The sequence below is a fragment of the Vipera ursinii genome (assembly GCF_947247035.1).
Source record: "Vipera ursinii genome assembly, chromosome: 1".
Taxonomy (NCBI): Eukaryota; Metazoa; Chordata; class Lepidosauria; order Squamata; family Viperidae; genus Vipera; species Vipera ursinii.
Window position 1 is genome coordinate 164,685,471 of NC_139512.1, and position 26,122 is coordinate 164,711,592.

General features: G+C 39.9%; 1 protein-coding gene across 2 annotated transcripts in view; it reads right to left on the reverse strand.

Moving 5' to 3' along the window:
* FRZB (frizzled related protein) overlaps positions 1–26,122 on the reverse strand; it is a 37,230-nt gene continuing 11,108 nt past the window's right edge. Inside the window, exons 2-6 of one of the 2 annotated variants that reach the window (XM_083376029.1) lie at positions 19,719–19,766; positions 15,129–15,194; positions 13,583–13,787; positions 10,139–10,202; positions 1–822 (exon numbers count right to left, since the gene is read on the reverse strand). In XM_083376029.1, coding sequence (XP_083232155.1) covers positions 712–822; positions 10,139–10,202; positions 13,583–13,787; positions 15,129–15,194; positions 19,719–19,766 — 494 coding nt within the window. In that variant the 3' untranslated portion in view covers positions 1–711. The remainder of the gene's footprint in view (positions 823–10,138; positions 10,203–13,582; positions 13,788–15,128; positions 15,195–19,718; positions 19,767–26,122) is intronic. The other variant, XM_083376030.1, reaches the window with a different exon arrangement.

A 26,122-nucleotide genomic window follows, 5' to 3' on the forward strand; every position in this document is an offset into this window, starting at 1 on the left:
CAATGTTTTTGCTAAAATAATTTTTTATTTCAATTCAGAGAGGGAGAAAGATCAGAATTACAACTTTGATCGATTTTCCACTTGCCAATTTGGAAAAATAGCTAGTGTTTGCCAGATAACTTTTAGAACTCATTTGCCTTCTGATGCTTTATTTCTATTAGAAAAGAAATTATTATTTTTTCTTAATATATGGGGCCCTGATACTCTTCAAATTCATCTCATTCTTCTTTATAACTACAGGGTAATTTGGGTTATGTTTCTTCCCTAATAAAACCAAAAAATTGTGGGATTTGCTGGTTTGTTGTTTTTTAAAAATGTCCTTTCAGGCAACTTGTTTATGCATATATAGGAAGTATTTGTGGATTTCTAGCCTGTAATAACTGTATACGAACAATTATCAGGAGCATTTAATAAAATCAATTTGGCCATTCAAATAAAGAAAAATGTTTGTCAATGTAATTCACAGATAGATGTTTGTGAATATAATATACCTTTCTTTTCCAAGTGTTTGTACTCTTGCACAATACAAGAGGCAAGAAAACAAGGGAAGAAAAAAACAACAACAACTAACATTGGCTACAGTATGAACTCATAGTAAACAATAAGAGGCAACGTGCAATAGTGCAATTTCTGTTTTGCTGCTCCAAGAAGGCAAGTCTTTTAATTTATACAAGTCCATGGATTAGTTTTGGCCTCAAGGTATTTTACATCTCAGTTGCGCCTTTGTCGTGGATTGGTGCTTCTCCCAGATTTGGGAGCAGAATCACTCTGTGCAGGTTCACCTCTGCCTTTGACAGGATGACGGAGTTTCTGGTCCCAGCGCTGTAAGATTAAAAAGAAAAGGTGAGACGGCCGCAGCGGCAGCTAAGTGTCTTCCTAAAGAGGTGGTTCTCCCATCCTTCGATAAAAGCAATTACTGTAGCTGTTTATATCACAATTATATTTCCATGATGTACAATTATGCGCAAAGATAACTAATCTATCATCATATCTTTCATTTTATTTGTAGTTTAAGGGATATGGTATGCAAAATTAATGGCCACAGCCTGGTTCAAATAATTCTGTTCTAATTCTGTTGTGATGCATACATATCTATCTACCTTCTTTGCTGGAGTTGCAGTTCAACAATGAACTTTAATGAAAAGAAAGACTAGGGGTGACATGATAGCAGTGTTCCAATATCTCAGGGGCTGCCATAAAGAAAAAGGAGTCAAGCTATTCTCCAAAGCACCTGAAGGCAGGACAAGAAGTAATGGATGGAAACTAACCAAAGAGAGAAGCAAACTAGAACTAAGGAGAAATTTTCTGACAGTTAGAACAATTAATCAGTGGAACAACCTGCCTCCAGAAGTGGTGAATGCTCCAACACTGGAAGTTTGTAAGAAGAGACTGGACAGTCATTTGTCTGAAATGGTATAGGGTTTCCTGCCTGAGCAGGGGGTTGGACTAGATGACCTCCAAGGTCCCTTCCAACATCAACATCATCATCATTAACATTTGTGGCACTCCAGAGAAAGGGAAAAAAAGTATCGTTCAGTACTGATAGCTGCTTTATTTTAATAATCCAACTTGGGAAAACTCTGTTAAAAACGTCTTACTTTAATGTTAAGAGATCTTGTTAATAGAAATGAATTAGTGAACCCAACATAAGATGACACAGGCTGAAAAGCGCCTTGCAGTGAATTTATTTTTCAAATAAAAACTAAATGAAGTCAACTGGGGAAAACGGAGGGAAAATGAAAACAAGCATAGTCACAAATACAAACACGAATCTCCGCTGATCTAAAGTGAATATAACAATTGGACAGGAAATGACAAGGATGAAGGACAAACTATGCCAATCCTCTTATTCTTCAGTCATTCAGCACCCATTTCTATATACGTTCCCTTCATCTGTTCTGTTTCCTCCTGGAATTTCAGGTGTCAAAATATGAACGTCCCAAACTCAAATAAATAGCATGAGAAGAATGCAGGAAAGATCTTCAATAAATTAGAAATAACATCCTAAAACTTGCAAGATAATCAACAGCCCTGGGAGGACAGTTTCCTTTCTCAGCCCATTGGCTCTTCTTTTTAGCCATAAACAATTCTTTCTGGAATAAAAATTTGCAGAATAATGTTCTGAAAAGTGCAGAAAAGAGTCATAAATAATAAGCAAGGAATTAAATGTATGAGATTAAAAAAAAGGAAATATAGAGCAAAACCTAATTGATATAAACACCACTCTCCCTACTTTTCTACCTTTGCAAACAGCTTGGTTCCACATGGCCTTCGGTGCCATATACTTCAAACCTCTCACCCGCTTCTCTCGTTGTCAATTCAGTTTCTTCCTTTCAGTTCATTCACTCTTCCTTCATATATTTGTTTTGTGATTCAGTTCTCGTTCATTCTCTTTATATGACCAAACCACCTCAATGTACAGTATGCTTTTCATGCTGGTGGCTTACTTTTGAATTCAGTCTACATTCATTCGTGGCCCTTTTCTGGTTTACATCACAGGAGAAACCACCACTGGACTGTAGGAAGGACACTGAGAAATGGTAGTATATCCAGAGCTGAACAACCAAGGTTGTAGGATTTAATTTAATTTAATTTAATTTTAATTCCATTTATATCCCGCCCTTCTCCGAAGACTCAGGGCGGCTTACAAACTTAGCAGTAGCCTTCATTCTATGTATGTTTTCCTGGAAAGAAAAACCTAAGAGGAACAGGAAGTGTTGGGTATGCTCTGCTTGGAGAACTGTGGAGAGACATAATAGTTTTCTTCAGGAATCATAAGAGCTGTCATATATTTATTTTATTTTTAATTCCATTTATATCCCGCCCTTCTCCGAAGACTCAGGGCGGCTTACAAGCTTAGCAGTAGCCTTCATTCTATGTATATGCCTGCTTATTAGGGCTTTCACACACACCCCAAGCGGCATTATTACAAAGTCAGCTTATTGCCCCCAACAATCTGGGTCCTCATTTTACCTACCTCGGAAGGATGGAAGGCTGAGTCAACCTTGAGCCTGGTGGGATGCGAACCTGCACTAATTGCAGGCAGCTGGTGTTACTTAAGGAGGCATTAGCCCACTGCTCCACCAAGGCTCTTGAAATGTTCCAGAAGACAAAATTAGAAACAATGGGTTTAAATGATAAACACTAGATTTCTTTGGGACATTAGGCTCTCCTAACAGTTGGAGCTATTTAGTAATAGATGGCTTGGAAAGAAGGCTATTTTACTTGTATTTTAATAAAGGGTGGCTAGCCATCTCCTGAACCAGTCAAGGGACTGAACCAGCTTCTCTTCTAATCCTTGTTAGGTTTTCCTTGCTGTGGATGAACAATATTATCTTCTTTCTGTTTATCGTGAGCAAACCACTTCCATATTTTAACACTTCTCAAGTTTCACTGCAATTGTTCCATATATATATATATCCCTAAACATTTCTTTCTAGCATTATTCCATTTCAGTTCCCTTCAAAGTCTTCACTTTTATTTTCATTCTATTCTGTATCCGCTGGATGCTCCTTGTTTTAGCTTTAGTCATTCATGATCAAAGCATTTTTTAATGCTCTGCATTTCCTCTGCCCCTTTTGATCCTAACTTTTTCATGTTATCAATAGGAAGAGAATATATGTAGCTCATGGTTGAATTGTGGAGTCCCAGGTGCTCTCTGAGTTTGCTTGGTTGATTGCTTGCAGAGATTTCATTACCCAGCTAGGTAAAATCTTCGAGGTTTTCGCGGGTGCCTGTATGTGGATCCTTGGTTTTTCAGGTTTTTCCCCGCGTAGAACTAAAGGTGTAGGCACAACGTTTCGACGGAATCCCATCCGTCATCATCAGGCTTTAGCTTCCTTCTTCTGGGAGAAGCATATATATATATTGCCCTATAAGTGTTGGTCGGATTGTTGTTGTTTTCCTTGGTAGTTTCCTTGTTTAGGGTATTGTTTACTGCTTGATTGATAGTCTGAGTTGGAAGTTCCTTGATTAGGGTATTGTTTACTGCTTGTTTGTGTGGTGTTGCTCCTGGTGTTAATCCCTGCTTATCTAGGTGTTGATTGCTGGAGAGGAGACGTTCTTAGCTTTTTGTTTCCTTTTTAGATTTTTTTTTATTATCTCTTTTGAATGGAGGGTAAGCGTGGTTTATCTTTAAAAAACTTCACGTTGGTCGATTTGTTTGAGTGCCAACCTTCCTGGAAATTCCCTACTAGTTTTGGATTTAGCTTGGTCTGAGATGCTCACACTTTTACAACTGAAGCTATGATTAAGCCTGTCCATGTGTAATGAGATTAAGGAGTTTAAGAAATTAAGGAGGACACAATGACATTGTCTTTCTTCAACAACATTCTGTGTAACTAACTTTTTCTCTACATTTACATTATACAGTATATTGCCATTATCCTAATTTCTGCAGCTGACTTTCTCTTAAATTCTCATCCATAGCCTCTTTCCTCATTCCACCAAGTTTCCATTTTCACACGTCCCTCTACCACAATTACATACACTTCAGTAGCAGACTGAAGCACAATTCTTTTCTTTTCACTTCCTTCCAAACAGTTCCCACACAGTCTCCTTAGCATGTCTCTCTACATGGGGCTGCCCTTGAGATCCACTCGGAAGCTTCAGCTGGTGCAAAGTGCAGCGGCACGGACACTCTTGGGAGCCTCCCGATACTCCCATATCACACCTCTCCTCCGTGCGCTGCACTGGCTTCCGGTTGCCTTCCGTGTGAAGTTCAAGGTGCTAACAATGACATACAAAGCCCTACATGGCATGGGTCCGGACTACCTACGGGAGCACCTTCTGCCGATGTCAGCACCCCACCGTCCTGTGCGCTCCCACAGAGAGGGCCTCCTCAGGGTGCCACCGCTCAAGGAATGTCGGCTGGTGGCCCCCAGGGGGAGGGCATTCTCAGTGGGTGCGCCAGCCCTCTGGAACAGCTTACCAACCGAAATCCGGATGGCCCCCGACCTCCGTACCTTCCGACGCGACTTAAAAACTTTCCTGTTCCAGCAGTCCGGCCTGACATGATAGCGTTAATTGGGGTCCCAGTTTGTTTTCAATATTGTTTTTATTACTTATTATTGTTCATCTGTAGACCTTCCTTCCTCTGTACACCGCCCCGAGTCCCTCAGGAGAAGGGCGGTTTATAAAAACTAATAAATAAATAAATAAATAAATAAATAAATAAATAAATAAATAAATGTCCATATTTTATTCATTTTATTGGAAGATTAATCTACCTCCTAGTAATTTTCAAACAAAATATATTTTCTCATTTATTTCATTCAAGTTTCTTTCACTTTTTTTCTATATCCCTTTTTCCCAATATCCACTTATGATAATGCCAGATAGTTCTCTCTATGATATTAATACCTGCTTCTTTTTTGTGATTTCTGCTAAAGAGAGTATATACTTATGTGCTACTGTAAACAGTGGAATCAATTAGTTTTATTAATGGAGTGCTTTATATTATAGGTAATTGATTTTAATAAGTACTTATAAATAGTTACACATTTAGTTTTTTTGTCTTGGTCCTCTCCTTTTTTGAAGCATGGCTTCTGATAGGAATACAATTGCATATGCCTATATGTACACACATAAAAAGCAAGTTGCATGCACAGATTCTGTGAGGGTGGAAGATTACATTCGTTTTAGGTAAATATTAATATCAATAGCAGATTTATTAAGCAGAAGAGGGGAGAGATACAGAGAGAGATCAATTATTATTATTTTTTTTATTTACTGGGTTTGTCAAGGCTGCAAGAGATCTCTGAGTTGTTTACAATAAGTGCAATGCACAGGAAAAACCATATGATTGCACAGACCAAAATAACAATTTGTAACCTGCAAAAATTCAACAGGGGCTCCGCAGACACCCATAACATCACAATTTGGAACACAACCAGGGAAAATGGGAGCTGTGTATCTTTCAGGGGGAAGGGCTGGGGGGATGCTGCTCCAGTGAGCAGGGGCTGCAATAGAGAAGGCATGATTCCTCAGTTCCGTAAAACGATAACCTTTAATTGACTGGTCTTAAAGAGCTCCCACTCTGACTGAATGCATCAAATGGGCAAAAAACAACTAGACCAAGCCCTATGCCATGAAAGGTTCCATAGGTGATGACCAGCATCCAAAATTAAACCTGGAAGCCAATAGGAGAGCCAACATAACTCACTTAGCACAGGGGTCCTCAACCCCTGGACTGCAGCCCAGTACCTGACCGCAGCCCATTCAGAAGTGGCCTGTGCAAATAGCAGGGGAGTGAGCAGCTCCACTTGCAGGAGCGGCAGGCAAGCACGTCACATAAAGGTCTAATTGTGTGAGCGGTGCACACACGCACCTGCTGCTTGCATGTGTTCTGGTCCAGCCTACAACCGGCCATTTTTGTGTGTCAGGGACAACCCCTTTTTCCTTTTTACAGTCAATAGGCTGGAAAAACCCAACCCAAATTTATTTACAGTTCAAACAAAAAAGCAACAGAATATTTCCTTCAATAAATGATTCAAAATATGAAACCAGAGTTAACAAACAAGAGTCAAACAGACTAGCAAGAACAGACCAGGATTCTCTTTGAATGTCTCCAAACGGTTGCCTTCAGCAACCAGCCCTGCCCGCACCTTTCCCTTTTATTATCAGTCTCAAGGCGTGGCTTCTCAATGCCTTCTCCTCCTTTCACTGAGTTGCCTCATAGATTTTTTTCTGCTCTGCTCTGCTGGATTGCCTTCCACTTCTAGGCGTCTCTGAACAGATTCAGCTGTGACTCATCTAAGTCTGACACCTCGTACTCACACAGCTGGGCCTCATGAGGAACATGACTGGAGGGGCCAGGCTGAGAGTCTTGCAGTGCATCAGAGCCTCCCCCTGACACCAAAGGCTCTCCAAACCCCTCCTCCTCCTCCTCAGATTCATTGGACTCAGCTGCTGGAAGCACAGGCTGACACTGAATCACAACAGCATGGAACCATCCCCTCTGCTCCCCACCCCTGCCGCCACCACCAGTCCTCAAAGCCAGAAATGTTAGAGACCACTGACTTAGAAGTCATGCACATGGGCACAACCAGAAGCATTTGTTACTGTCTGTGCTGAGCTTTCAAAGTATCCTCAAGCAGCCCATGCAGAGCACATTGCAGTCATCTAATCATGAGGTAACAAAACCATAAGTGACTGTCAGTCTAGTAACACTAGCTTCCGCCCACCTAAAAAACTGCCACTTTCTCACCTATAGTATTTTACTGGTTTTCCATTTGATGCTATTTGCTTTTAACTTTTTAATCAAAGAGCCTCAAAGCTACCTCAGCCCATTTGGGTGCCATTGCACACACTTTTGTCTAAATCTGTTAGTAAATGGAAAATTTTGAAGGACTTCATTCATAACCAGGAGTTTTAAGTTGTTAAGCAGTTTTAAATGTTGGGAGTTAAGATATTTAGGAAGAAGAAAATGCTTTTTTTTGTCACAGAAAACCAGATAATGTGAGTAATATGTTTCCAGGCCACTTTGACCTAGAAAGTGATAAATACTATTAAATACTACTGATTATCAAATAATCAATTGAAACAAAGGTTTGAACTTTCTGCTGCCTATTTTTTTAATAAATCGTATATGACATGCCAAAATAATATTTCAAAGCCTTTTTTTTAAACTCACGGATGCTATTTTTAGGAAAAAAATATGTAACTGTCCCTTATAGATGACTTCTTTCTAAGGCAGAGGTGGGGAACAATGACACCTTTATGACTCATAGACTTCAACTCCCAGAATTCCTGAGACAGCATGGCTGGCTCAGGAATTCTGGGAGTTGAAGTCTACAAGTCATAAAAGGGCCATTGTTCCCCATTCCTGTTCTAAGGCATTTCTGTTGCCTTATGTCTTTTGCTACCATACACAAATATGACCGCTAAGTATTAAAAAGTGTGTTATTGTTACAAGAATGACATTTCATATCATGAACAACAAGTCCACAATGACAGTGTTTTTCAGAAAAATACCAACCATATTTTCTCCTTAGAAAACACCCCAGTAAGAGAGTTGTACTAAATTGATGCTGGTCACCAGTATATGTGTCTGAAGGCTATATGTTGAAATGAATATTTTATTTTTTATTTTTTTTTATTTTAATTCCATTTATATCCCGCCCTTCTCCGAAGACTCAGGGCGGCTTACAAGCTTAGCAGTATGGCTGCTAAGCTTGTAAGCCGAATATGATGGCTACATGTTCAAATATCGATAAATGAATGTGGGAAAGTGAACAGTAACGTTTCCTTCTTTCAGCAGCGAGAATAAGAAATAATCTACGTTGTGTAACAGATCAGATTTTAAATATTGTTATGCAAAGTGAATCTCTGGACATATGTCATACGCATAGCTCAAATGAAAGAGCTTGCACCATTGTCCTTCCCACATTGCCAAGCAATTTCAAAGGATTTTCCTGGATTCAGAATAACCTTCCACAAACCCAGAAAGAGCAGGAGCGCGTTCAAAGCTCAGCATGTTCTCTTACGGTGTCTCCTGAGACACGTACTTAAAAGTTTCAGACTTAATACCCTCTTAACCCCCGTCGAGATGGATTGAGTGGGCTATTGTTTTGTGTTTTGGCAGCAGTTTTTTTTTAAAAAAAAAACTTTTTTTAAAAAAAAGAAGAGGAGGAGGAGTAAAGACAAAGGAAGCCTTAGCAGAAGTGCTGACAAGATCTCCACAGCCTGTAGATATGGCCAATTCTCAACAGAGGGATAAGCAAACTGTGTCAGGGATATTGCTTTCTTTTCTGACACTTAACTATCTTGAAAAGCTTGAATTGGGTTGATGCCATTGCAGAAGGAAGTTGACAATCAGTGGATATTTTTCTGGAACCGTTCTCTTTAACAACTTAGTAACTGGTGCTTTTAGCAGGATAGAGAGAACTCTGAGCAAGCTGCCTTCTGGGAACAATTATGCTGAATGAGGCTATAGCAAATACCAGTCGTTTCACTTCTGGGGGGAAAAAAAATCCAAGGGCACAACAGAGCATAGCTTCCTGCTCCACCTTCAACCTCAAAGCTCCCTGCGAAACCAAGAAGCTGGCAATTGTTTTGTTTTTTTTACACAACCGAACAACGCTGTTCTAGATCAAAATATAATTATTACTCTGAAATCATCAACACTTCATCCCACTGGTACCACTCTGTAATATACAGATCTTAAACTAGCATCTTTTTTTTAGACATCAGCACGACCCATAGTTCGACAATATCTTCCACTTTGTTGTCAATAGTGCAAAATGAGTAGTTTACCTCCTGGGTGGTATCAACAGCATTCATTAACTGGTGTCAACTGCATTTGTCTTTGACTCTCCCCCCCTACACATTCTGTAATTCCTTAAAAGGATCTGGAGGGTTTGTTACTATTGCTTCATTACTCCAGCACTTACCACTCCACGTTCTGTCACTGACATTCCATTCTAGCAAACACTGTAGTCATCGGTCATCATACATACTTCTTGTTTTTCCTGTTCATCTTAACGTGGGGCACATCATGAAGCCCATTGGTTCAGCAACGCAGGGCCTTTCCCCACCTTCTGAGACACCCCGTGCTCTGCATAGCGCCCACAATGGGGAGAGTCAGGATTGCATGGATGCCTCGCTTCAGGACCGCTATAATTTATGATTTAATTCTAGTCTCAGTTGTGGTCGTGAGTTGAGGACTGCCTCTAAAGAGTTCTGTTGAAAAGAATCCTAAAGGAGGCCAACCCTGTTCCCAATGTGCCGCCCTAATGTGTACTCATGAAACGTCATTATTTGTGCTTAATGTTTTAATATTTTTAATACGTCGAATATTTTAACACCATTCTCTATGGTGTAATTCTCCACCTCCAGCTGGAATGGCCTTGTTTTTGTATTCATTTACGGATTTTGGAATTTGTTTTGCCATGGGAGATATTTGGTATAATGAGAGGGAGATTCAGTATTGTATATAGGAAAAAAAAAAATTTCTCTGTGGAGAAAGGAGATGGCCGAGGCTGTATTCTCATTTAAGCGTGCTGAAGAGGGAACCCTAACTGAACGTTTCTGAGTAAACAAACAGAATCTGGACGCTTGTTTAGAAATAAGGCCAAAATATAGCAACATATAATCAAGTCAAACATATGGATTAAGCAGTTAATTAAATTTGTCTTACCTTCACTTTCTTGCCGAGACGATCCTTCCATTTCTCAGCTATGGAGCCTTCCACTAAGAGTAGTCTTTGCATTTTAAGGAAAAAGAACAACAATGATTACATATGAAAGGCAAAATAGCTCGGCTTATGAAGAAAGAGGAAGATTAATAATAATAATAATAATAATAATAATAAGAATAAGAATAAGAATAAGAATAAGAATAATAAGAATAATAAGAATAATGAATAATAATAATAATAATAATAATAATAATAATAATAATAATAATAATAATAAGAAGAAGAAGAAGAAGAAGAAGAAGAAGAAGAAGAAGAAGAAGAAGTTGGAAGGGACCTTGGAAATCATCTAGTCCAACCCCCTGCTCAGGCAGGAAACCCTATACCATTTCAGACAAATGGCTGTCCAGTCTCTTCTTAAAAACCTCCTGTGTTGGAGCATTCACCACCTCTGGAGGCAGGTTGTTCCACTGGTTAATTGTTCTGTCAGGAAGTTTCTCCTCAGTTCTAGGTTGCTTCTCTCCTCGACTAGTTTCCATCCGTTGCTTCTTGTCCTGCCTTCAGGTGCTTTGGAGAATAGCTTGACTCCCTCTTCTTTGTGGCAGCCCCTGAGATATTGGAACACTGCTATCATGTCCCCCCTCGTCCTTCTCTTATTAAACTAGACATATCTAATTCCAGCAACCGTTCCCTATATGTTTTAGTCTCCAGTACCCCAATCATCTTTGTTGCTCTTCTCTGTACCCTTTCTAGAGTCTTAACATCTTTTTTACATTGTGGTGACCAAAACTGGATGCAGTATTCCAGGTGTGGCCTTACCAAAGCATTGTAAAGTGGTATTAGTACTTCACGTGATCTTGATTCTATCCCTCTGCTAATGCTGTCTAGCACTGTGTTGGCTTTTTTGGCAGCTGCAGCACACTGCTGGCTCATATTGAAATGATTGTCTACTAGGACTCCAAGATCCCTCTCACAGTTACTACTATTGAGCAAGGTACCACCTATACTATACCTGTGCTTTTGATTTTTCCTGCCTAAATGTAGAACCTTACTTTTTCACCATTGAATTTCATTTTGTTAGATTTATGTCGAAGGAGCAAAGACAGATCTATTAATGACCACTACAATTTCCCCTTAAGTTCTGTAGCAACAGTCTACTTCTCCCATTTGTAGAATCTATACTCACAGAAGGAAAGTTAGCTATGGATGTTTAAGCAGTGGTGGGATTCAGCTGGTTTGCACCACTTTGGCAGAACCGGTAGCTAATTTTTTGTTGCCCAGGCCCAGAACGGAGTTCCGGAAGCGGCATCCACACAGAGAACCAGTTGTTCACATATTTGAATCCCACCACCGTATATAAGTGTACGAGTACCAATAGTAAGTAATATTACAGTAGTTCAGCTGTATCTTTCCTTAACTATCCTGAATTTTAAAAGATGCAGGAAAAATGCAACTCTTTGCAGTTATAGACTTTTATAGATTTAAGACACATTCTTAGAAATAGATAAAACAATTTTCATAGGCGGCTTTGTTTAGTTTCTGATGACAACATAACAAACTTTATATTATAATAAATCTGCCAAAATTTAAGGTGTCACAAGACTGTTTTTGCATAAAATTAGGCAGAAACATATACAACAGAGGTGTAGATTTTTGTAATTAGATAGCCCTTGAGCTGATATAATGTGACAATTTGAAGGATGGGCAGAGCCAGTGGGAGGAGTTAAAAGAGGGTTCAGTTTAGAGTCATTGCATAGTCACAAGCTATCCAACTCCAACACCTCCTCCCCCAATGCCCTTGACTTATATCTAGTTCTATCCAAATGCTGACCATTAGTTGAGAAGATTCCTATACATAGGCTTTTAGCAACAAATCAGTTAATTTGAACCTTTACATATGGAACTGGTTTTTCGTGCCTGACACAATTTTAGTCTAGGGAAAATGATATGATATGTTTAAAATCAGCTAATGTTTATTAATATTACACTGCTGTCTTGCATTTGAAATTAAATTAACCTCACAACAAAATCGGATGTAATGGGCCAGGCACAGAGATTCACTTGACCAGATCCATACATTGTCTGACTCTGAAACATGAGTTCCAGCCAATGTCTCATTTTTTTCAGAGTCTGTTACTCAAGAGCTGTTGACAGTTTATTGCACCTGTCCCCTCCTCCTAGAACTGCAACTTCAAGAATTTCCAACCAGAAAAAAAAATCCTAGTTGAGAATACTGGAAGTGCGTATGTTACACTTCAGAAGGGTGCAGAGTAGGGGACCTATGACAATTGGTTATAAATTAAATGACTGATCGATTAGGTTGGATAGTCTTTCATCATCAAGGACCACAACTGGGGAGGCTAAGATCTGCAGAATGGGAATTAATGCACCACACAGGGACAGGACTAGTTTGGGGAGAATGTGAGGGTTGCTTTTGTGGGGGGGGGGACTGCTATGATATACCTATTTTAATGTTTCTTTATAGTGGTAGGAAACTATTCTAACAGCCTTCACCATTTAAGTTCACGAGCTGCAAACTCTACAAAAGAAGGGCTCAGGAACTGAGGTTCAGGAACTGTCTGAGGCCAGCATCCAACAAGACAGATGGATCATAACAAGCCAATGAGTGAGTCAGAACTGTGGTCTAGACTTTGGCAAGCTTGGTTATTGCAAAATGCAAGCTGTCTGCATTAGCTGAATAAAGCCATTTGATCAGATCTGAGAGGTTGTTCTTGGTGCCAATGACCTTCTTCAACAATTCAGGTGTTGTTTTCTATTATTAAATCCAGACTACTAATTCTTATTCCACATGCTTCCAAGAAATGTCTCCATGAAAGAAGCTGGGCATCCTTAATTCTGGGCAACATTGAATAGATGGGAATTTTAAAATCAAGTTATAGATACAAATCATTATTTTTCTGGGCAATCTAATTAAATTAAATTAAATTAATAAAATTAAAACTGGGAATGCATTGGACAAAACTCTGAATAATGATCACCTACCATTTTTATTTTGCAAGAAAGCCAATGAACTCCAAAAACAGTCTTGGAAATAAAGATGGAGCATTAAAAAAATATCCGATAAACTTTAATTTATATAAAAATATTGAGAAGGTGAGGGAACCGAGAGGCATGAAGTATGTTCATTTGTTTAATGAAGACACATATAAACAAAGATCTACTCTACAGTAAAAATTAACAAGGCAAGAGCTTCTGTTTACTAACTTCCTCAATTATTCATCGGAGATGCAGATTTTTTCTCTCTCTCCAGTTATTCTTTTCTCCTTTTTTAAAATCTCTTTTTCAATCAAAATAGTAATCACCCATAAAATAGCTTGTTTTCGATAATATTTGGTCCAGAATCAACTTAAAATTTCTCTTTAGGTTTTCTAATTTTACTCAGCTGTGTTCTGGCGGAACTAATTAAAGGGAGAAGCCCATAATTACCTAGAACGTTCCTCATCTTCATAGCCCATGATGATATATTCTTCATTAGCGTTAAGTGGTGGGCAAAGACAGCCAGAGTTTGTATATAAATTGACAGTGTCCCTAGGAATGTTCACCAATGAAGATTTTAGAATTTCTTTCACTTCGACCACTGCAGTGACATCATGGCATTTGGTCTTTACCTCCTTAACTTTAGCCCGAATAACTGAAGAAAAAGAAGAACAGGGGTTAAAATGAGGACAGCTAATGTATCTTCCAGAATACTTTGTTCTTTTTGACCCCGAAAGAAAGTGCTTTGTTTTGTTTTTTTAAAAAAGGTGTAAATTAATAGTTGAAAACATAGTAAAAGTGTTCTTAGTTTCTTAAAACAATAAGCATTGTCGTTAGCACCAAAAAGGTAGTTTAAGAAAATGATACTCATCACTTTATTGTTAGTACTGAAAAGCAACAATAGCTGCCTTCTTGAAATCAATAATGTTTTTTATTTCTTTTTGAAAGAAGTGCTTGTACATATTATGCATGTAAAATCAACGCATTTGCATCTAATACTTCTGAAATTTCCCAAATGCAATTGGTTGATCTTGTTCCCTCCCAAACGCTACTTATTCTCAAAGGTTTCAAGCGGAAATGTAGGGATGCCAGGTTCAAATTCCATTAAGCTTCAAAACTTGTTGTTCCATTTCAGCCTACGACCGGCCCTGTTTGTGTATCAGGGACAACCCCTTTTTCCTTTTTATAGTCAATAGGCTGGAAAAACCCAACCCAAATTTATTTACAGTTCAAACAAAAAAGCAACAGAATATTTCCTTCAATAAATGAATCAAAATATCAAACAAGAGTCAACAAACAAGAGACAAACAGATTAGCAAGAACAGACCAGGATTCTCTTAGAATGTCTCCAAATGGTTGCCTTCAGCAACCAGCCCCGCCCACACCTTCCCCTTTTATTATCAGTCCCAAGGCGTGGCTTCTCAATGCCTTCTCCTCCTTTCACTGAGTTGCCTCATAGATTTTCTCTCCTCTGCTCTGCTGGATTGCCTTCTGCTTCTAGCGTCTCTGAACAGATTCAGCTGTGACTCATCTAAGTCTGACACCTCGTACTCACACAGCTGAGCCTCATGAGGAACATGACTGGAGGGGCCAGGCTGAGAGTCCTGCAGTGCATCAGAGCCTCCCTCTGACAACAAAGGCTCTCCAAACCCCTCCTCCTCCTCCTCAGATTCATCGGACTCAGCTGCTGGGAGCACTGGCTGACACTGAATCACAGCACTTGTTAACTGACCTTGATCAACCTTTCTGGCAGCCTGAACTATCTAAAATGGTTGCTTTAAGTGTGAAATGGGTGAGGGAGGAACCTGAGCTCTTTAAAAGTCACTTTCAGCAGACAAGGTTTGGCCCCCAACTCAACTGACTGAGTTTTGCTTGCCTTTGGAGATAGCAATTTGCTAACGTAGCTGCCCAAGAACCCCTTTCTGTGAAATCATTTCTGCTTTTGTTTAATCTTCTCTTCCTCAAAAGTTACTGCTTGCCCTCATGCCATACTTACCATAGTTGTAATTGTTCCTAAGGTAGGTCTTCTGGGTAGCTTTTATAGGCTTGCATTTGCAGCGCTCTAGAAAACAGAATTTCCCTTTGCATTAGAACAAAAGAAAGAAAGAAAGGTATGTGATTTGGCAATAATCACAAACAAACATCTGTGTTGACAGTAGGAATTGGTTTGTGTCTCACTCAGCCCATTTATTGATGGGGGAAAAATAAGTTTATTGCTTACATACAGTGTCTTACAGATTTATTAGAAATCTTACTGTCAAAAGAAAGATGTTATAATCATTACAGGCATTTTTTTTACTGCATATAGCCAGACAAAGCATAACATTCAAGTTTGCAACAAGTTATTTTTCTCAGGATCATAAAACAAGACAGTAGTAGGATTTATCTTGGACACTGATTCAGAGCAGAAGATTTCTATTGGGGAATGCAGACCACCAAAATTCCTAGTCTAGACATGACATATCCCACCAGCCTACCTCTCCTCCCTGATTTTTCCCAACACAATCATTGCTGCAAATCTAAATCTACACAATCATTGCTTCCTTCCTCTACAGAATCATTGCTGCAAATCCAAATCTACTTCAATGACATTTTCTTGCTATCTTTGTAGACCAGGTTTCTTTGATACAGTGATCTGTGGGATGAAATGATTCCAAAAGTCAAGAAACATTCATTTAGAGTGAAAGACACACTACTTCCCCTGGGGGAAAATGTATTTGAGACTCTTAAATAACAGAACAATGCAGAAGTCAAGTTTCCATGTCCGTAATGCTCCACGTGTTTTGCTTCAGTCAGATCTCTCCTCTTGGATCACTATTAGACAGGAGAGATGGAATAGGTACTGTAGGTGAAAAAACTGAATGAGGGCACCTGAACTTTTATGGTGGCGCAGTGGTTAGAATGCAGTACTACAGGCTACATCTGGTGACTGCCGGCTGCCAGCAGTTTGGCAGTTCAAAGCTCACCAGGCTCAAGGTTGACTCAGCCTTCCATCTTTCCGAGGTTGGTAAAATGAGGACCCAGATTGGTGGGGGCCATAGGCTGACTCTGTAAACCACTTAGAGAAGGCTGTAAAGCACTGTGAGGTGGTACATAAGTCTAAGTGCTATTGCTATTCCGGCAAAAAAATAAATAAATCCAAATACTCTCCTCTGCTGATAAGAAACCCACAGCAAAGAGTAGAATGCTTCTAGGATACAGCCAGCCTACAGGTCAATGGTTGACTTCAAGTACACATTGTTGTTTCAACAGGTTGCTATCAAAGCAAATCTTTCCCACTCCACCCTTTCCCATCTTCCAAACTGATGGTAACTTTAACATTGGCTAAGGGGGAAAGGAAAATAAAGCAAAGTGAGCTGACAGAAGTACTGGTACTCCTCACCTAGCAAGCATTTGTTCAGCAACAGTTCAAAATTGGCCTTGGTGGAGCAGTGGGCTGATGCCTCCTTAAGTAACACCAGCTGACTGCAATTAGTGCAGGTTCGCATCCCACCAGGCTCAAGGTTGACTCAGCCTTCCATCCTTCCGAGGTAGGTAAAATGAGGACCCAGATTGTTGGGGGCAATAAGCTGACTTTGTAATAATGCCGCTTGGGGTGTGTGTGAAAGCCCTAACAAGCAGGCATATACATAGAATGAAGGCTACTGCTAAGCTTGTAAGCCACCCTGAGTCTTCGGAGAAGGGCGGGATATAAATGTAATAAAAATAAAAATAAAATAAAATAAATAAAATTAAGCTGGCACTGAACAAATGGTAGTTATGCCCAATCCTGGAAATTATGGGTGCTGCAGAGTCCATGGTCATGTGATCAAAATACGGGCACTTAGCAGCTTATATAAGCAGTACTGATAATACTTATAATAGAATTATAAGTACAACAATTAATCACTGGGGCTCTTCAATTCTTCTCCTCCCCTCCCCTCGCCATCCATCTCTTGGCTTCCCTGCTTTCTGCCTCTTTGCACTCCGCTGGCCCTGCTACCCCCAGTTTACTTTTGCTGTGTTCTTCCTCCTCCTGCTGATCAATTGCGCCTGGTCTGATCCTCCCCAAGGCAGCTGCTAGTCACACCAGGCCTTCTTCCTGAGGCCACCCACACCCTTATCCAAATTGCCCGTGGCCTTCTTGCAATGGGTTTGGGAATGGTTTGGATTGGGTAGGCCAGGGGTAAGCAACCTTGGCTCTTTTATGACTCGTGGACTTCAACTCCCAGAATTCCTGAGCCAGCCATGCTGAGGAGAAATGGAGAGGTTTCCATGCTGAGCCATGCTGGCTCAGGAATTCTGGGAGTTGAAGTCCACGAGTCATAAAAGAGCCGAGGTTGCCTACCCCTGGGGTAGGCCCTTGCTGACAACAGGGTGGGATTCAGTTAATAACAGCAAAGAAGAGGTAAAGCAGTCTGCGAGGTAAAGCAGTCATGGGACATGACTGCATTACTTAGTAATGGATATTCTGGTCCCAATTACTGCTGTAACTCAAGGAGTGCCTGTAAATTCAGGGCAGATCCTCACCCACATAGTCAGCTACAGCTGGTCTTTAGAGGCAAACTTCCGTATCAGTCCCAACCATCCCACTAATCTGCATTAGTGATTTCCCCCCCCCTCAAAATATGCATTTTTCAACAATTCCTTCTGTTCTGATAAGGCAAGATATTACACTGCAAGCTTATGGACTCTGCCATCTTGCTTAGTTAAATTGATAGTTGCTGCCTGATCATTTATTTATATATCATTGAGTAGAAAATACAGAAAACACTGTAATAGACATACATATATACTTCCAAGACACTTTCATATGTTTTTATATGTCTTGCCTATCTTTTTGCTCTCGACTTTGCCAGTCAAGGTAAGAAATAAACCAACAGAGAAATGTAAGAAAACTTAATCTAGCTTTCACCTGGAAGAAAACCTTATTTGCCTTCTTAGTAATAACAGGAATAAAAAATCGCTACAGGGCTCTTTGTGTCTACAACCCAGAAAGCATAAGTATCTGAGCACTACAGATTTTCACACCTATTTGCCCGATTCAAAGCGAAGAAATGTGCAAAAAACATTATAAGCTCAAAATACCCTATTCTGAATGGAAAGCAACATTCCTTGAAGTATTCCAAGCTCAAAAGACTGGCAGGATAATCAGAATATCAACAGATGCTTGCAATACAATTGGAATAAGCTGCTTTGAGCTCAAGAGCATTTTAAATTCAGAACATTTTGCACCTTCAGTGGAATTCTACCTTAAATTGGCTATGTTTTCTCAAGCTACCACTGCAGGAGAACCCCAATTCTTCAGTCATTGCATTGGTTGCCCCTAGACTTCCTGGTCCAACTCAAAATGCTGGGTTTTGAAAATGCCTGATCTGATACAATACAGTGCTAGGTAGGTCATCTAGAGAAAAGCTAATCTGGATCTTGCCCCCCACCCACAAAATAGGGGTGGGGGGGAAAGGGGTGGACCACAAGGTAGTGCCATCTCCAGCAATATCCTAGGTACTTCCCTTCTTGGCCATTAGTAGAAATTTTTTTAAAGCTGGCCTTTGATAATTTGGAAGCCTGCTGGGAGAACAGTGTGACCAAAAAAGTATTATAAAGGATGTGATAAGCAATCAAAAATGAATGGCTATGGGCCAAAGAATTAGAGTAATGTGTAGAAAAGGATCCACTATTCTTCCAAATTGGCTGTGATATCTCATCAAAAGTGGGTTGGTTTTTTTTTAAAGTTTCATGTGCAACTCTCCAAAAGTGAGGCTGTCTATAGCTTTGATGGAAAAGATGAGTCCTAGACATCCTAGGGATTGACGGGTGAGAGAGAGGTATCCAGGCATAAGGAAGAGCAAGGGAAAACTAGCTGCACTTTTTAAGACTTAAAGAATTAGAGCTAGAGAAAAAAATGGACATTGCAAATGCAACTTTTAAGAATATTATTTTTTTCTCAGCATAGTTTATGTCTTTTAGTATGCAATAACTACAAACTACTACAGCAAAAGCATTGTATTTTTAAAATAAAATATAAAAGTTGGGAGAAACCTTTTAAGTTTTTTGAAACGCAAACACACATTTTGTGAAAAGGACAAAAGTGTTATTTCTAGCCCAGAAAGAACGGGTAATTATTTATACAAAAGAACTTGCCAATTGTCTTTGTCAGGGATTACTTGATTAGATATTGCCTAAAGACATTATTCACCAGCAAAAATACACTATGGAACATTTGCAATGTTTGTCAGAAGAGTTCAGGTCCAAGGCTTTTCTTTGAACATTGTCCCACAGTGCCCCATTTAATGGGGTATTAAAGATACATAAACAAAGCATAATGATGAAAATTTCCATGTTATTTTAGGGAATGTGAAGTGCTTCACATGGAATTCAGTTCCTGCTGTGGTTTTTACAATAGCCTGAAACAACCTGGCTCCTTCCCAGTGTGTTGGGACTATAACTCCCAGAATTCCCAACAAGCATGGTCTTTGGTTACAAACCTTCACAAAACATCTGGGCACTATTATGTTGCTTCTATTCTGTTGAGGCCTGAGCTCAAGGAAACAACAAGAAAAAGAAGAAAAGGCAAAAAAAAGGTATTAGATAACAATGTACTCACCGGCATTGGTGCCTCTACAGTTCCCATTATTAGAATCCATAGGGAAATCTGGCATGGATTGTTAAATATGCAAACAAGTGTTAGTATTTTTAATACTGGATTATTCAACACAGACATAACAAAATGCTTAATTTTTCATCCATTACAAAAGACTTCCCCAATTCGGTATCCTTGGAAGAGTGGGCTTGAAAAATCTCAGAATCCCCAATAGAATATAAATTCTATAAATTCTGGGATTTAAAATCATGGAATGAGGAAGACCGTGTCTTTAGTAAGTGGAACTAAGATTACATTTGCTTTTTTAAAAAAAAAATCAGGTATAAGGGTCTAACGTCCTATGATAAAAAGAATTTTCCATACGGGTAGTTCTCCATTTATGACTAGTTGTTTAGCAGCTGTTTAAAGTTACAACCAAACCAAAAAAGGGGACATATGACCTGGATCCAAAGTTCCAAAAGTCACACTCCTTCGCTGGTCATGCATTTATAGCGGTTTGCAGCATCCTGTAATCACACAGTCCCGTTTATAACCAGTTTTGCCAAAACTGGCACTTACTTCTGTTTTTGGCAAAACCGTGTCCATTGGTTCGCTTAATGACAGCGGCCTTCACTTAATGACCACATAAAACATATTTTATGACTGTCGTGACATGTGACTGTAATAGAGAAGTTCTATTATGGTTGTATACTCCGGACACTTTTTACTGCCACTGCGATAGGGAAAAGGCTGGACTAGAGAACACAAGAATTGACCACCATGTTAAAATAAAAGACATGAATCTATATTGGTTGTTGCTACTGTTCTTCAACTTACAATATCCTCAGCTTTAATGATCACCCCTAAACTGCTTCAGATCTATAATCTCATACACCGAAAGACCAAGGATACATGATCTTTAAATATAGGCTATCGATTATAAGAATGAGCCTGGAGCACAACCTACAATCTTAGGGAAATGAATTTGCATACATCAGCTCCAAAAATTTAATAGCAATTCATAAAACAGTAACTAGAGCTATCAGCCAAATAAAACCTTGAGACATTGACTGAACTACTGAATCTTGAAAGGGTTCAACTGAAAGACATTCCCATGTTATCAAACCGTCAACGTAGGCACCTTTAGCTACGCATTGAATTAATTCATTAGAAATGTAGTCTCAATTAATTGCAATGGTGTTTTCTTGGAAACTGCTAATTCAAGGTGTTTGCTTTTTTCTCCACCTTGCCTGGCAAATTTATTCAATATGTTTGGACTAAACTCCCATCACACCCAAATGACCATGCTTGACAATATGGGAGCTGCAATTCACATATCTGGAGACCTTCAGTTAAATGAAAGCAGTATTAAAACAATAGGAGAGACGAAAGTGGTTAAAATATTCACTGGGCAAATATCTAGGAGGCATTAGTATTGCTACATATTCATGCTTGAGAATTTATTTTATTTATTGAACAAATCTATACGACACCTGACTTGCAACACTGGCATCTAAAGAGGGAATCTGGTGTGGACGATGTAACTGCCTGAAGCCTGAAAATCAATCTGCTGCAGAATCAGATTCCCTCTGCCAAAGAAATGGAGGGGGGGGTCTTTTCAAAAGGGGAAATGGCTTCAGACAAAGCAAACAGACCTTCAGTGGGATTTCATATCTTGTCTCTAGATTCTGTTCATACTCTTTAAACTGCATTTACAGACTAGTTCCTAATACAAGGAAGCCAATAAAATCAGGGTGTAGAGACAGATGTCTAGCACTGGTGATGTTACCTAGTTTGGGTAATGAAAAGTCTGCAAGAAAACAAGCTCAGAGAGCACCAAGGACCCCTCAGAGCCATATATCATCCCTGCCTTACTGTATTTCATTTTTTCCCCCAGGAGATGGAGGGAGAGTAAAAGTTTGAGCCTTAGCACCGCCATCTATCCCTGTCCCAACATGACTAAAAGGGGCCAAAGTTGAAGGCGGCTGCGCCAAAGTATATATCTCTTCTCAGACCGCTGCACACTATTGATTATTAAATGTAGAAGATTTCGTTTTCTACACTTATTTCTGTTATGTTCAGGTCATCCGCTCCAATTATTTCTCTGCTGTTTAAGTTCACAGACATGTCAACATCTTTGAGCCTTAGTGATCTGGTGGATTTTCCACATTATTAAGTTGCTTTTCTTGGATGGTGCTAAGACAGGATTATCTGTATTGGACAATATTGCTTATACTTGCAGCACAGCTAAACTTGCAACATGGCTCCCTGACTCCCACTAAGAGATAAAAGACATAGAAACCACAAAAGGCCTTCTATGTTTTGCTTTGACTTTTGCCAAAAGTAGACTGCAGATAGCAAGAATGTGACACTCTGTGCCTAGACTTTCTTTTGATGCGAGGCTCCTGCCATTCAAATGAGTGCACTACAAAAAAAAACCCTTTATCTTCCATATCCTCCTTTCTCCAGAAAGAAACTTAACTGTCCAAAACAGGTCACATTCTGAGCTATATAGAGAAGATGGTTGCTGAAATTCCCTGCTTCCATGTTTCACTTAACAGAAGCCTTCCATTGGCAGAGGGACAAAAGTTGGAGTCATCCCCAATACGGTGGGAGTCTTCCTCAGATATCCTTTTCTATCTCTGTTGAGTATAAATGTGCAGTCCTTGACTTACAATAACAGCAGCAATAGCACTTAGACTTATATACCGCTTCACAGTGCTTTACAGCCCTCTCTAAGCAGTTTACAGAGTCAGCCTATGGCCCCCAACAATCGGGGTCCTCATTTTACCCACCTCGGAAGGACGGAAGGCTCAGTCAACCATGAGCCTGTCAGGATCGAACTCCAGGCTGTGGGCAGAGGTTAGCTTACAATACTGCATTCTAACCACCCCGCCACCAGGGCTCCTTATACAATCACAGCTCGGACCAGAAAAGTGATTGTTAAGTGAGTTAACCAAGTTATTTTTTTTGCCATGGTTTTTAAGTGAATTATATCATTGTTAAATGAATCATCTGGTTGTTAATCCGGGTTTCCTCACTGACTTTGCTTGTCGGACGCTGGCTGGGAAGGTTGTAAATGGCAATCAAATGTCCTTGGGATGCTGCAACCATTGTAAACACATGCTGGTTACCAAGCAACAATTGTAGGGATCTTGTAACTTCAAGTGGTCGCTAAACAAATGGTGTAAGTCAAGGACTACTTGTATTAGGGAGACCTACATTCTCTGGAATACCCCATAATCTCCCCAGAATGCATCTGATTGGCTACTGTGTAATGCTGGACATAGGTCTTCATCTGTTCTTCATCTGTCCTTATGTAGAATGCGTTCAGACCTAAGGCCATGATGTGACTTTTTAGCATGCCATTATGATTTTCTCAGCAAAACAGTGCCAAAATAATTCCTGGCTTCCCGTTATGTGGGAATGCAGCCAGTTTGCTCAACCTCAGATAAGGTCTGGTTCTAACAGAACATGACTAAACGGGCTTTTATAATGCGGAATGGGACACATTGCTGGGGGACAACTCGCTGTGGGACAATTTAACAATTCTGTTTAATTATTTAAAATAAATTAAAAAATATTTTAATTTTTTGCCATTCGCATTTCATTCTCTCCTTCCTTTTGCATCCTTTAATGTTTCTATTCCACCATTTCTATGATATTAGTATAACTCTCATCTCTCAGTGAGTTGGCTGTGGCGAATCGTCATAGGCCCTTTATAATGAGCTGAGAGGTACCCCTCATTAGGAAACAAACCCACTTTATTTCTTCTGTTATTCATCTATGCCTTTAGCAGCATATTTACTATGTTTGGTTGCACAGTCAGCCAGATGTTTAGACTGGATTTCACATTTTTGTCCATCTCATCGAGTCCTTCCCAGGGACTGGCATAGGCAGAGGTTGTTTGATGGTGTTAAAGGTACCATCGCAGGATAACAACTCTTCCAAATAAAGCGGCGTCTTGCAATTGACTGGTGGTGATTTTGTCAATGCTGATGGTGTTCAAGTGGTGCTCTAGAAGTTTTGGGATTGCACCCGGGGTGGCTGTCACTATTGGTACTATTTTTGCTTTCTTTTGCCACAGTCATTCTATTTCTATTTGCAGGTCTTTGCATTCTGTGATTTTTCTCCAGCTTTTGTTCTTCTTTTTTGTTGTCTTCAAGTATTGCCATGTCTTCTGTAGATTCTTTTTTTTTTGTCTTTTTAATTGTCAATTGTTAAATCTGGGATGTTGTGTGGCTGGCACTTGTCTGTTTGAATTCTGAAGTCCCCGAGCATTTTAGCTTCATTTTGTATTATTATCTATATTGTGGTCCCATCAGTTCTTGTTTGCAGGCAAGTGGTATTTCTTGCAGATTTTCCGACGCACCATTGTTGCTACTTTGTCATTCCGCTGCTTGTAGTCAGCCTGTGCGATCTTCTTGCAGCAGCTTACCAGGTGGTCCACTGTTTCTTCAGCTTCTTTGCATAGGCAGCACTTGCTATCTGTTGCTGTCTTCTGAATTCTGGCTTTGCATATATTTGTTCTTAAGGCTTGGTCTTATGCAGCCAGAATTAGCCCCTCTGTCTCTTTTTTCAGCTTTGCTGCTCTTAGCCATTGCCAGGTCTTGTTTTTATCTGCTTTGCCTGCTAGTGTTTTTTTTATTTTACTTTAAGTACTGGGCATGTAATATTTTGCCTTATCTCGTTTCTTTTCTGTTCTTTATTTGGTCTTTCTTGTAGGCCAGTTTAGTCTCTCCAGTACTCATTAAACCTTCCTGGTACACTAGCTTCAGTGCATCTTCTTCATGATCCTTTGCATATTCTCCCAATGTCCTTTTTTCCAACTTTAATTGTCTTGTATCTTTGCAACACTCCACACCCACCTAGTTTCCTTGGTAAAAATAAAGTCTTATTACTACAGTTGGTTATTTAGTCAGCCAGATGTTTAGACAGAGTTTGGCATTTTTATCCACCAATCAAGTCCTTCCCACAGATCTGGAATAGGCAGGATGTTTGATGGTGCTAAAGATAAACTATTCCACTACCTTTTGCAATTGACTAATGGTGACTTTGTCAATGCAGATGATTATTCAAGTGGTATTATTGTTATATTTTTATCCTGCTTTTTTTTACATATAGCTCAAGGCAGCAAACATACCCAATACTCTTGCCTTCTATTTTCCCCATAACAACAAGCCTGTGAGGTGGGCTGGGCTAAGAGAGAGTCTCTGGCTTAAATTCGCCCATATTTAGCAAACCAGTTTAATAGATTATTTTTTTCTCCCTGGTTTTCAATAATACAATTATATTCTTATATTAAGTAAAATTAATATATTTAATGAAAGGGGTGGTGGTAAGTGAAAGGTTGAGCAAGGACGTTATAGAAAGGCCAGTTCTCTCAGTGTGAAAGAGAAAAAAACAAACCCTTTTCTTCTTATAGTAAAGAAATAGCTGTACTGTCTTCCCCCGACAAAAATATTTGACTTCTGCTTTGCTGGCAGATTGAGAAATGTCTAAGGAAAGAAAAACTATAAATTAAATCATTCCAAATCAGAATAAGCGTTTTTTTAATCAATAATAATGTCTTCAAATTTTCTGGTTCAATCATGAATATCTTTTATACTGAAGTCGTAGTAGTACCAGTGCTTTTTTTGTCATAGAACAGGGGTAGGAAACCTCGGCTCTTGTATGACTCATGGACTTCAACTCCCAGAATTCCTGAGTCAGCATAGCTGACTCAGGAATTCTGGGAGTTGAAGTCCATGAGTCATACAAGAGCCGAGGTTGCCTACCCCTGTCATAGAACCACAGAACGGCGTTCTGGCACATTTTTTTTGAAGGGAAGAACTGGCTCCTTTTAAGCTGCCAGCATGAGTAAAGCTCTGGCTCGGTGAAAGGAAGCTGCCTGGGGAAATTGGGCGTATCAAAGGTTGACCCGGAAACACTTCCACGGCCCTGAAAGCAGACCCTTTTCTCTGCCTTCGTTCATGGGACTCTCCCCCCGCCCCACCCCACTGCCGCCTGTCTTCACCCTTGTATTGGCCATCAGGGACCAGGACTGACTCCTGGAGCGAATCGCTGCCTTGGTCACTCTGGCTCCAGAGGAAGCCTCTATATCAGGGGTAGGCAACCTTGGCTCTTTTATGACTCGTGGACTTCAACTCCCAGAATTCTGGGAGTTGAAGTCCACGAGTCATAGAAGAGCCAAGGTTGCCTACCCCTGCTCTATGTCATCAGAGGCGGAGGACGACAAGGTGGCAGAAGACATGCCGGCTCCAAACAAGCGCCCTCTCAAAAGCCATGGCAATGGCGTCTGTCAGCTGATGCTGCTCATGTGATCTGCACCTCAGAAGCTCCCTAAAGCAGTTTCTCACCCCCCAAACGTAAAGGGCTTTCAACTGGAGCTGGAGCTGTGCGTGAGTTCCGGCACCTTTTTTTAAAAA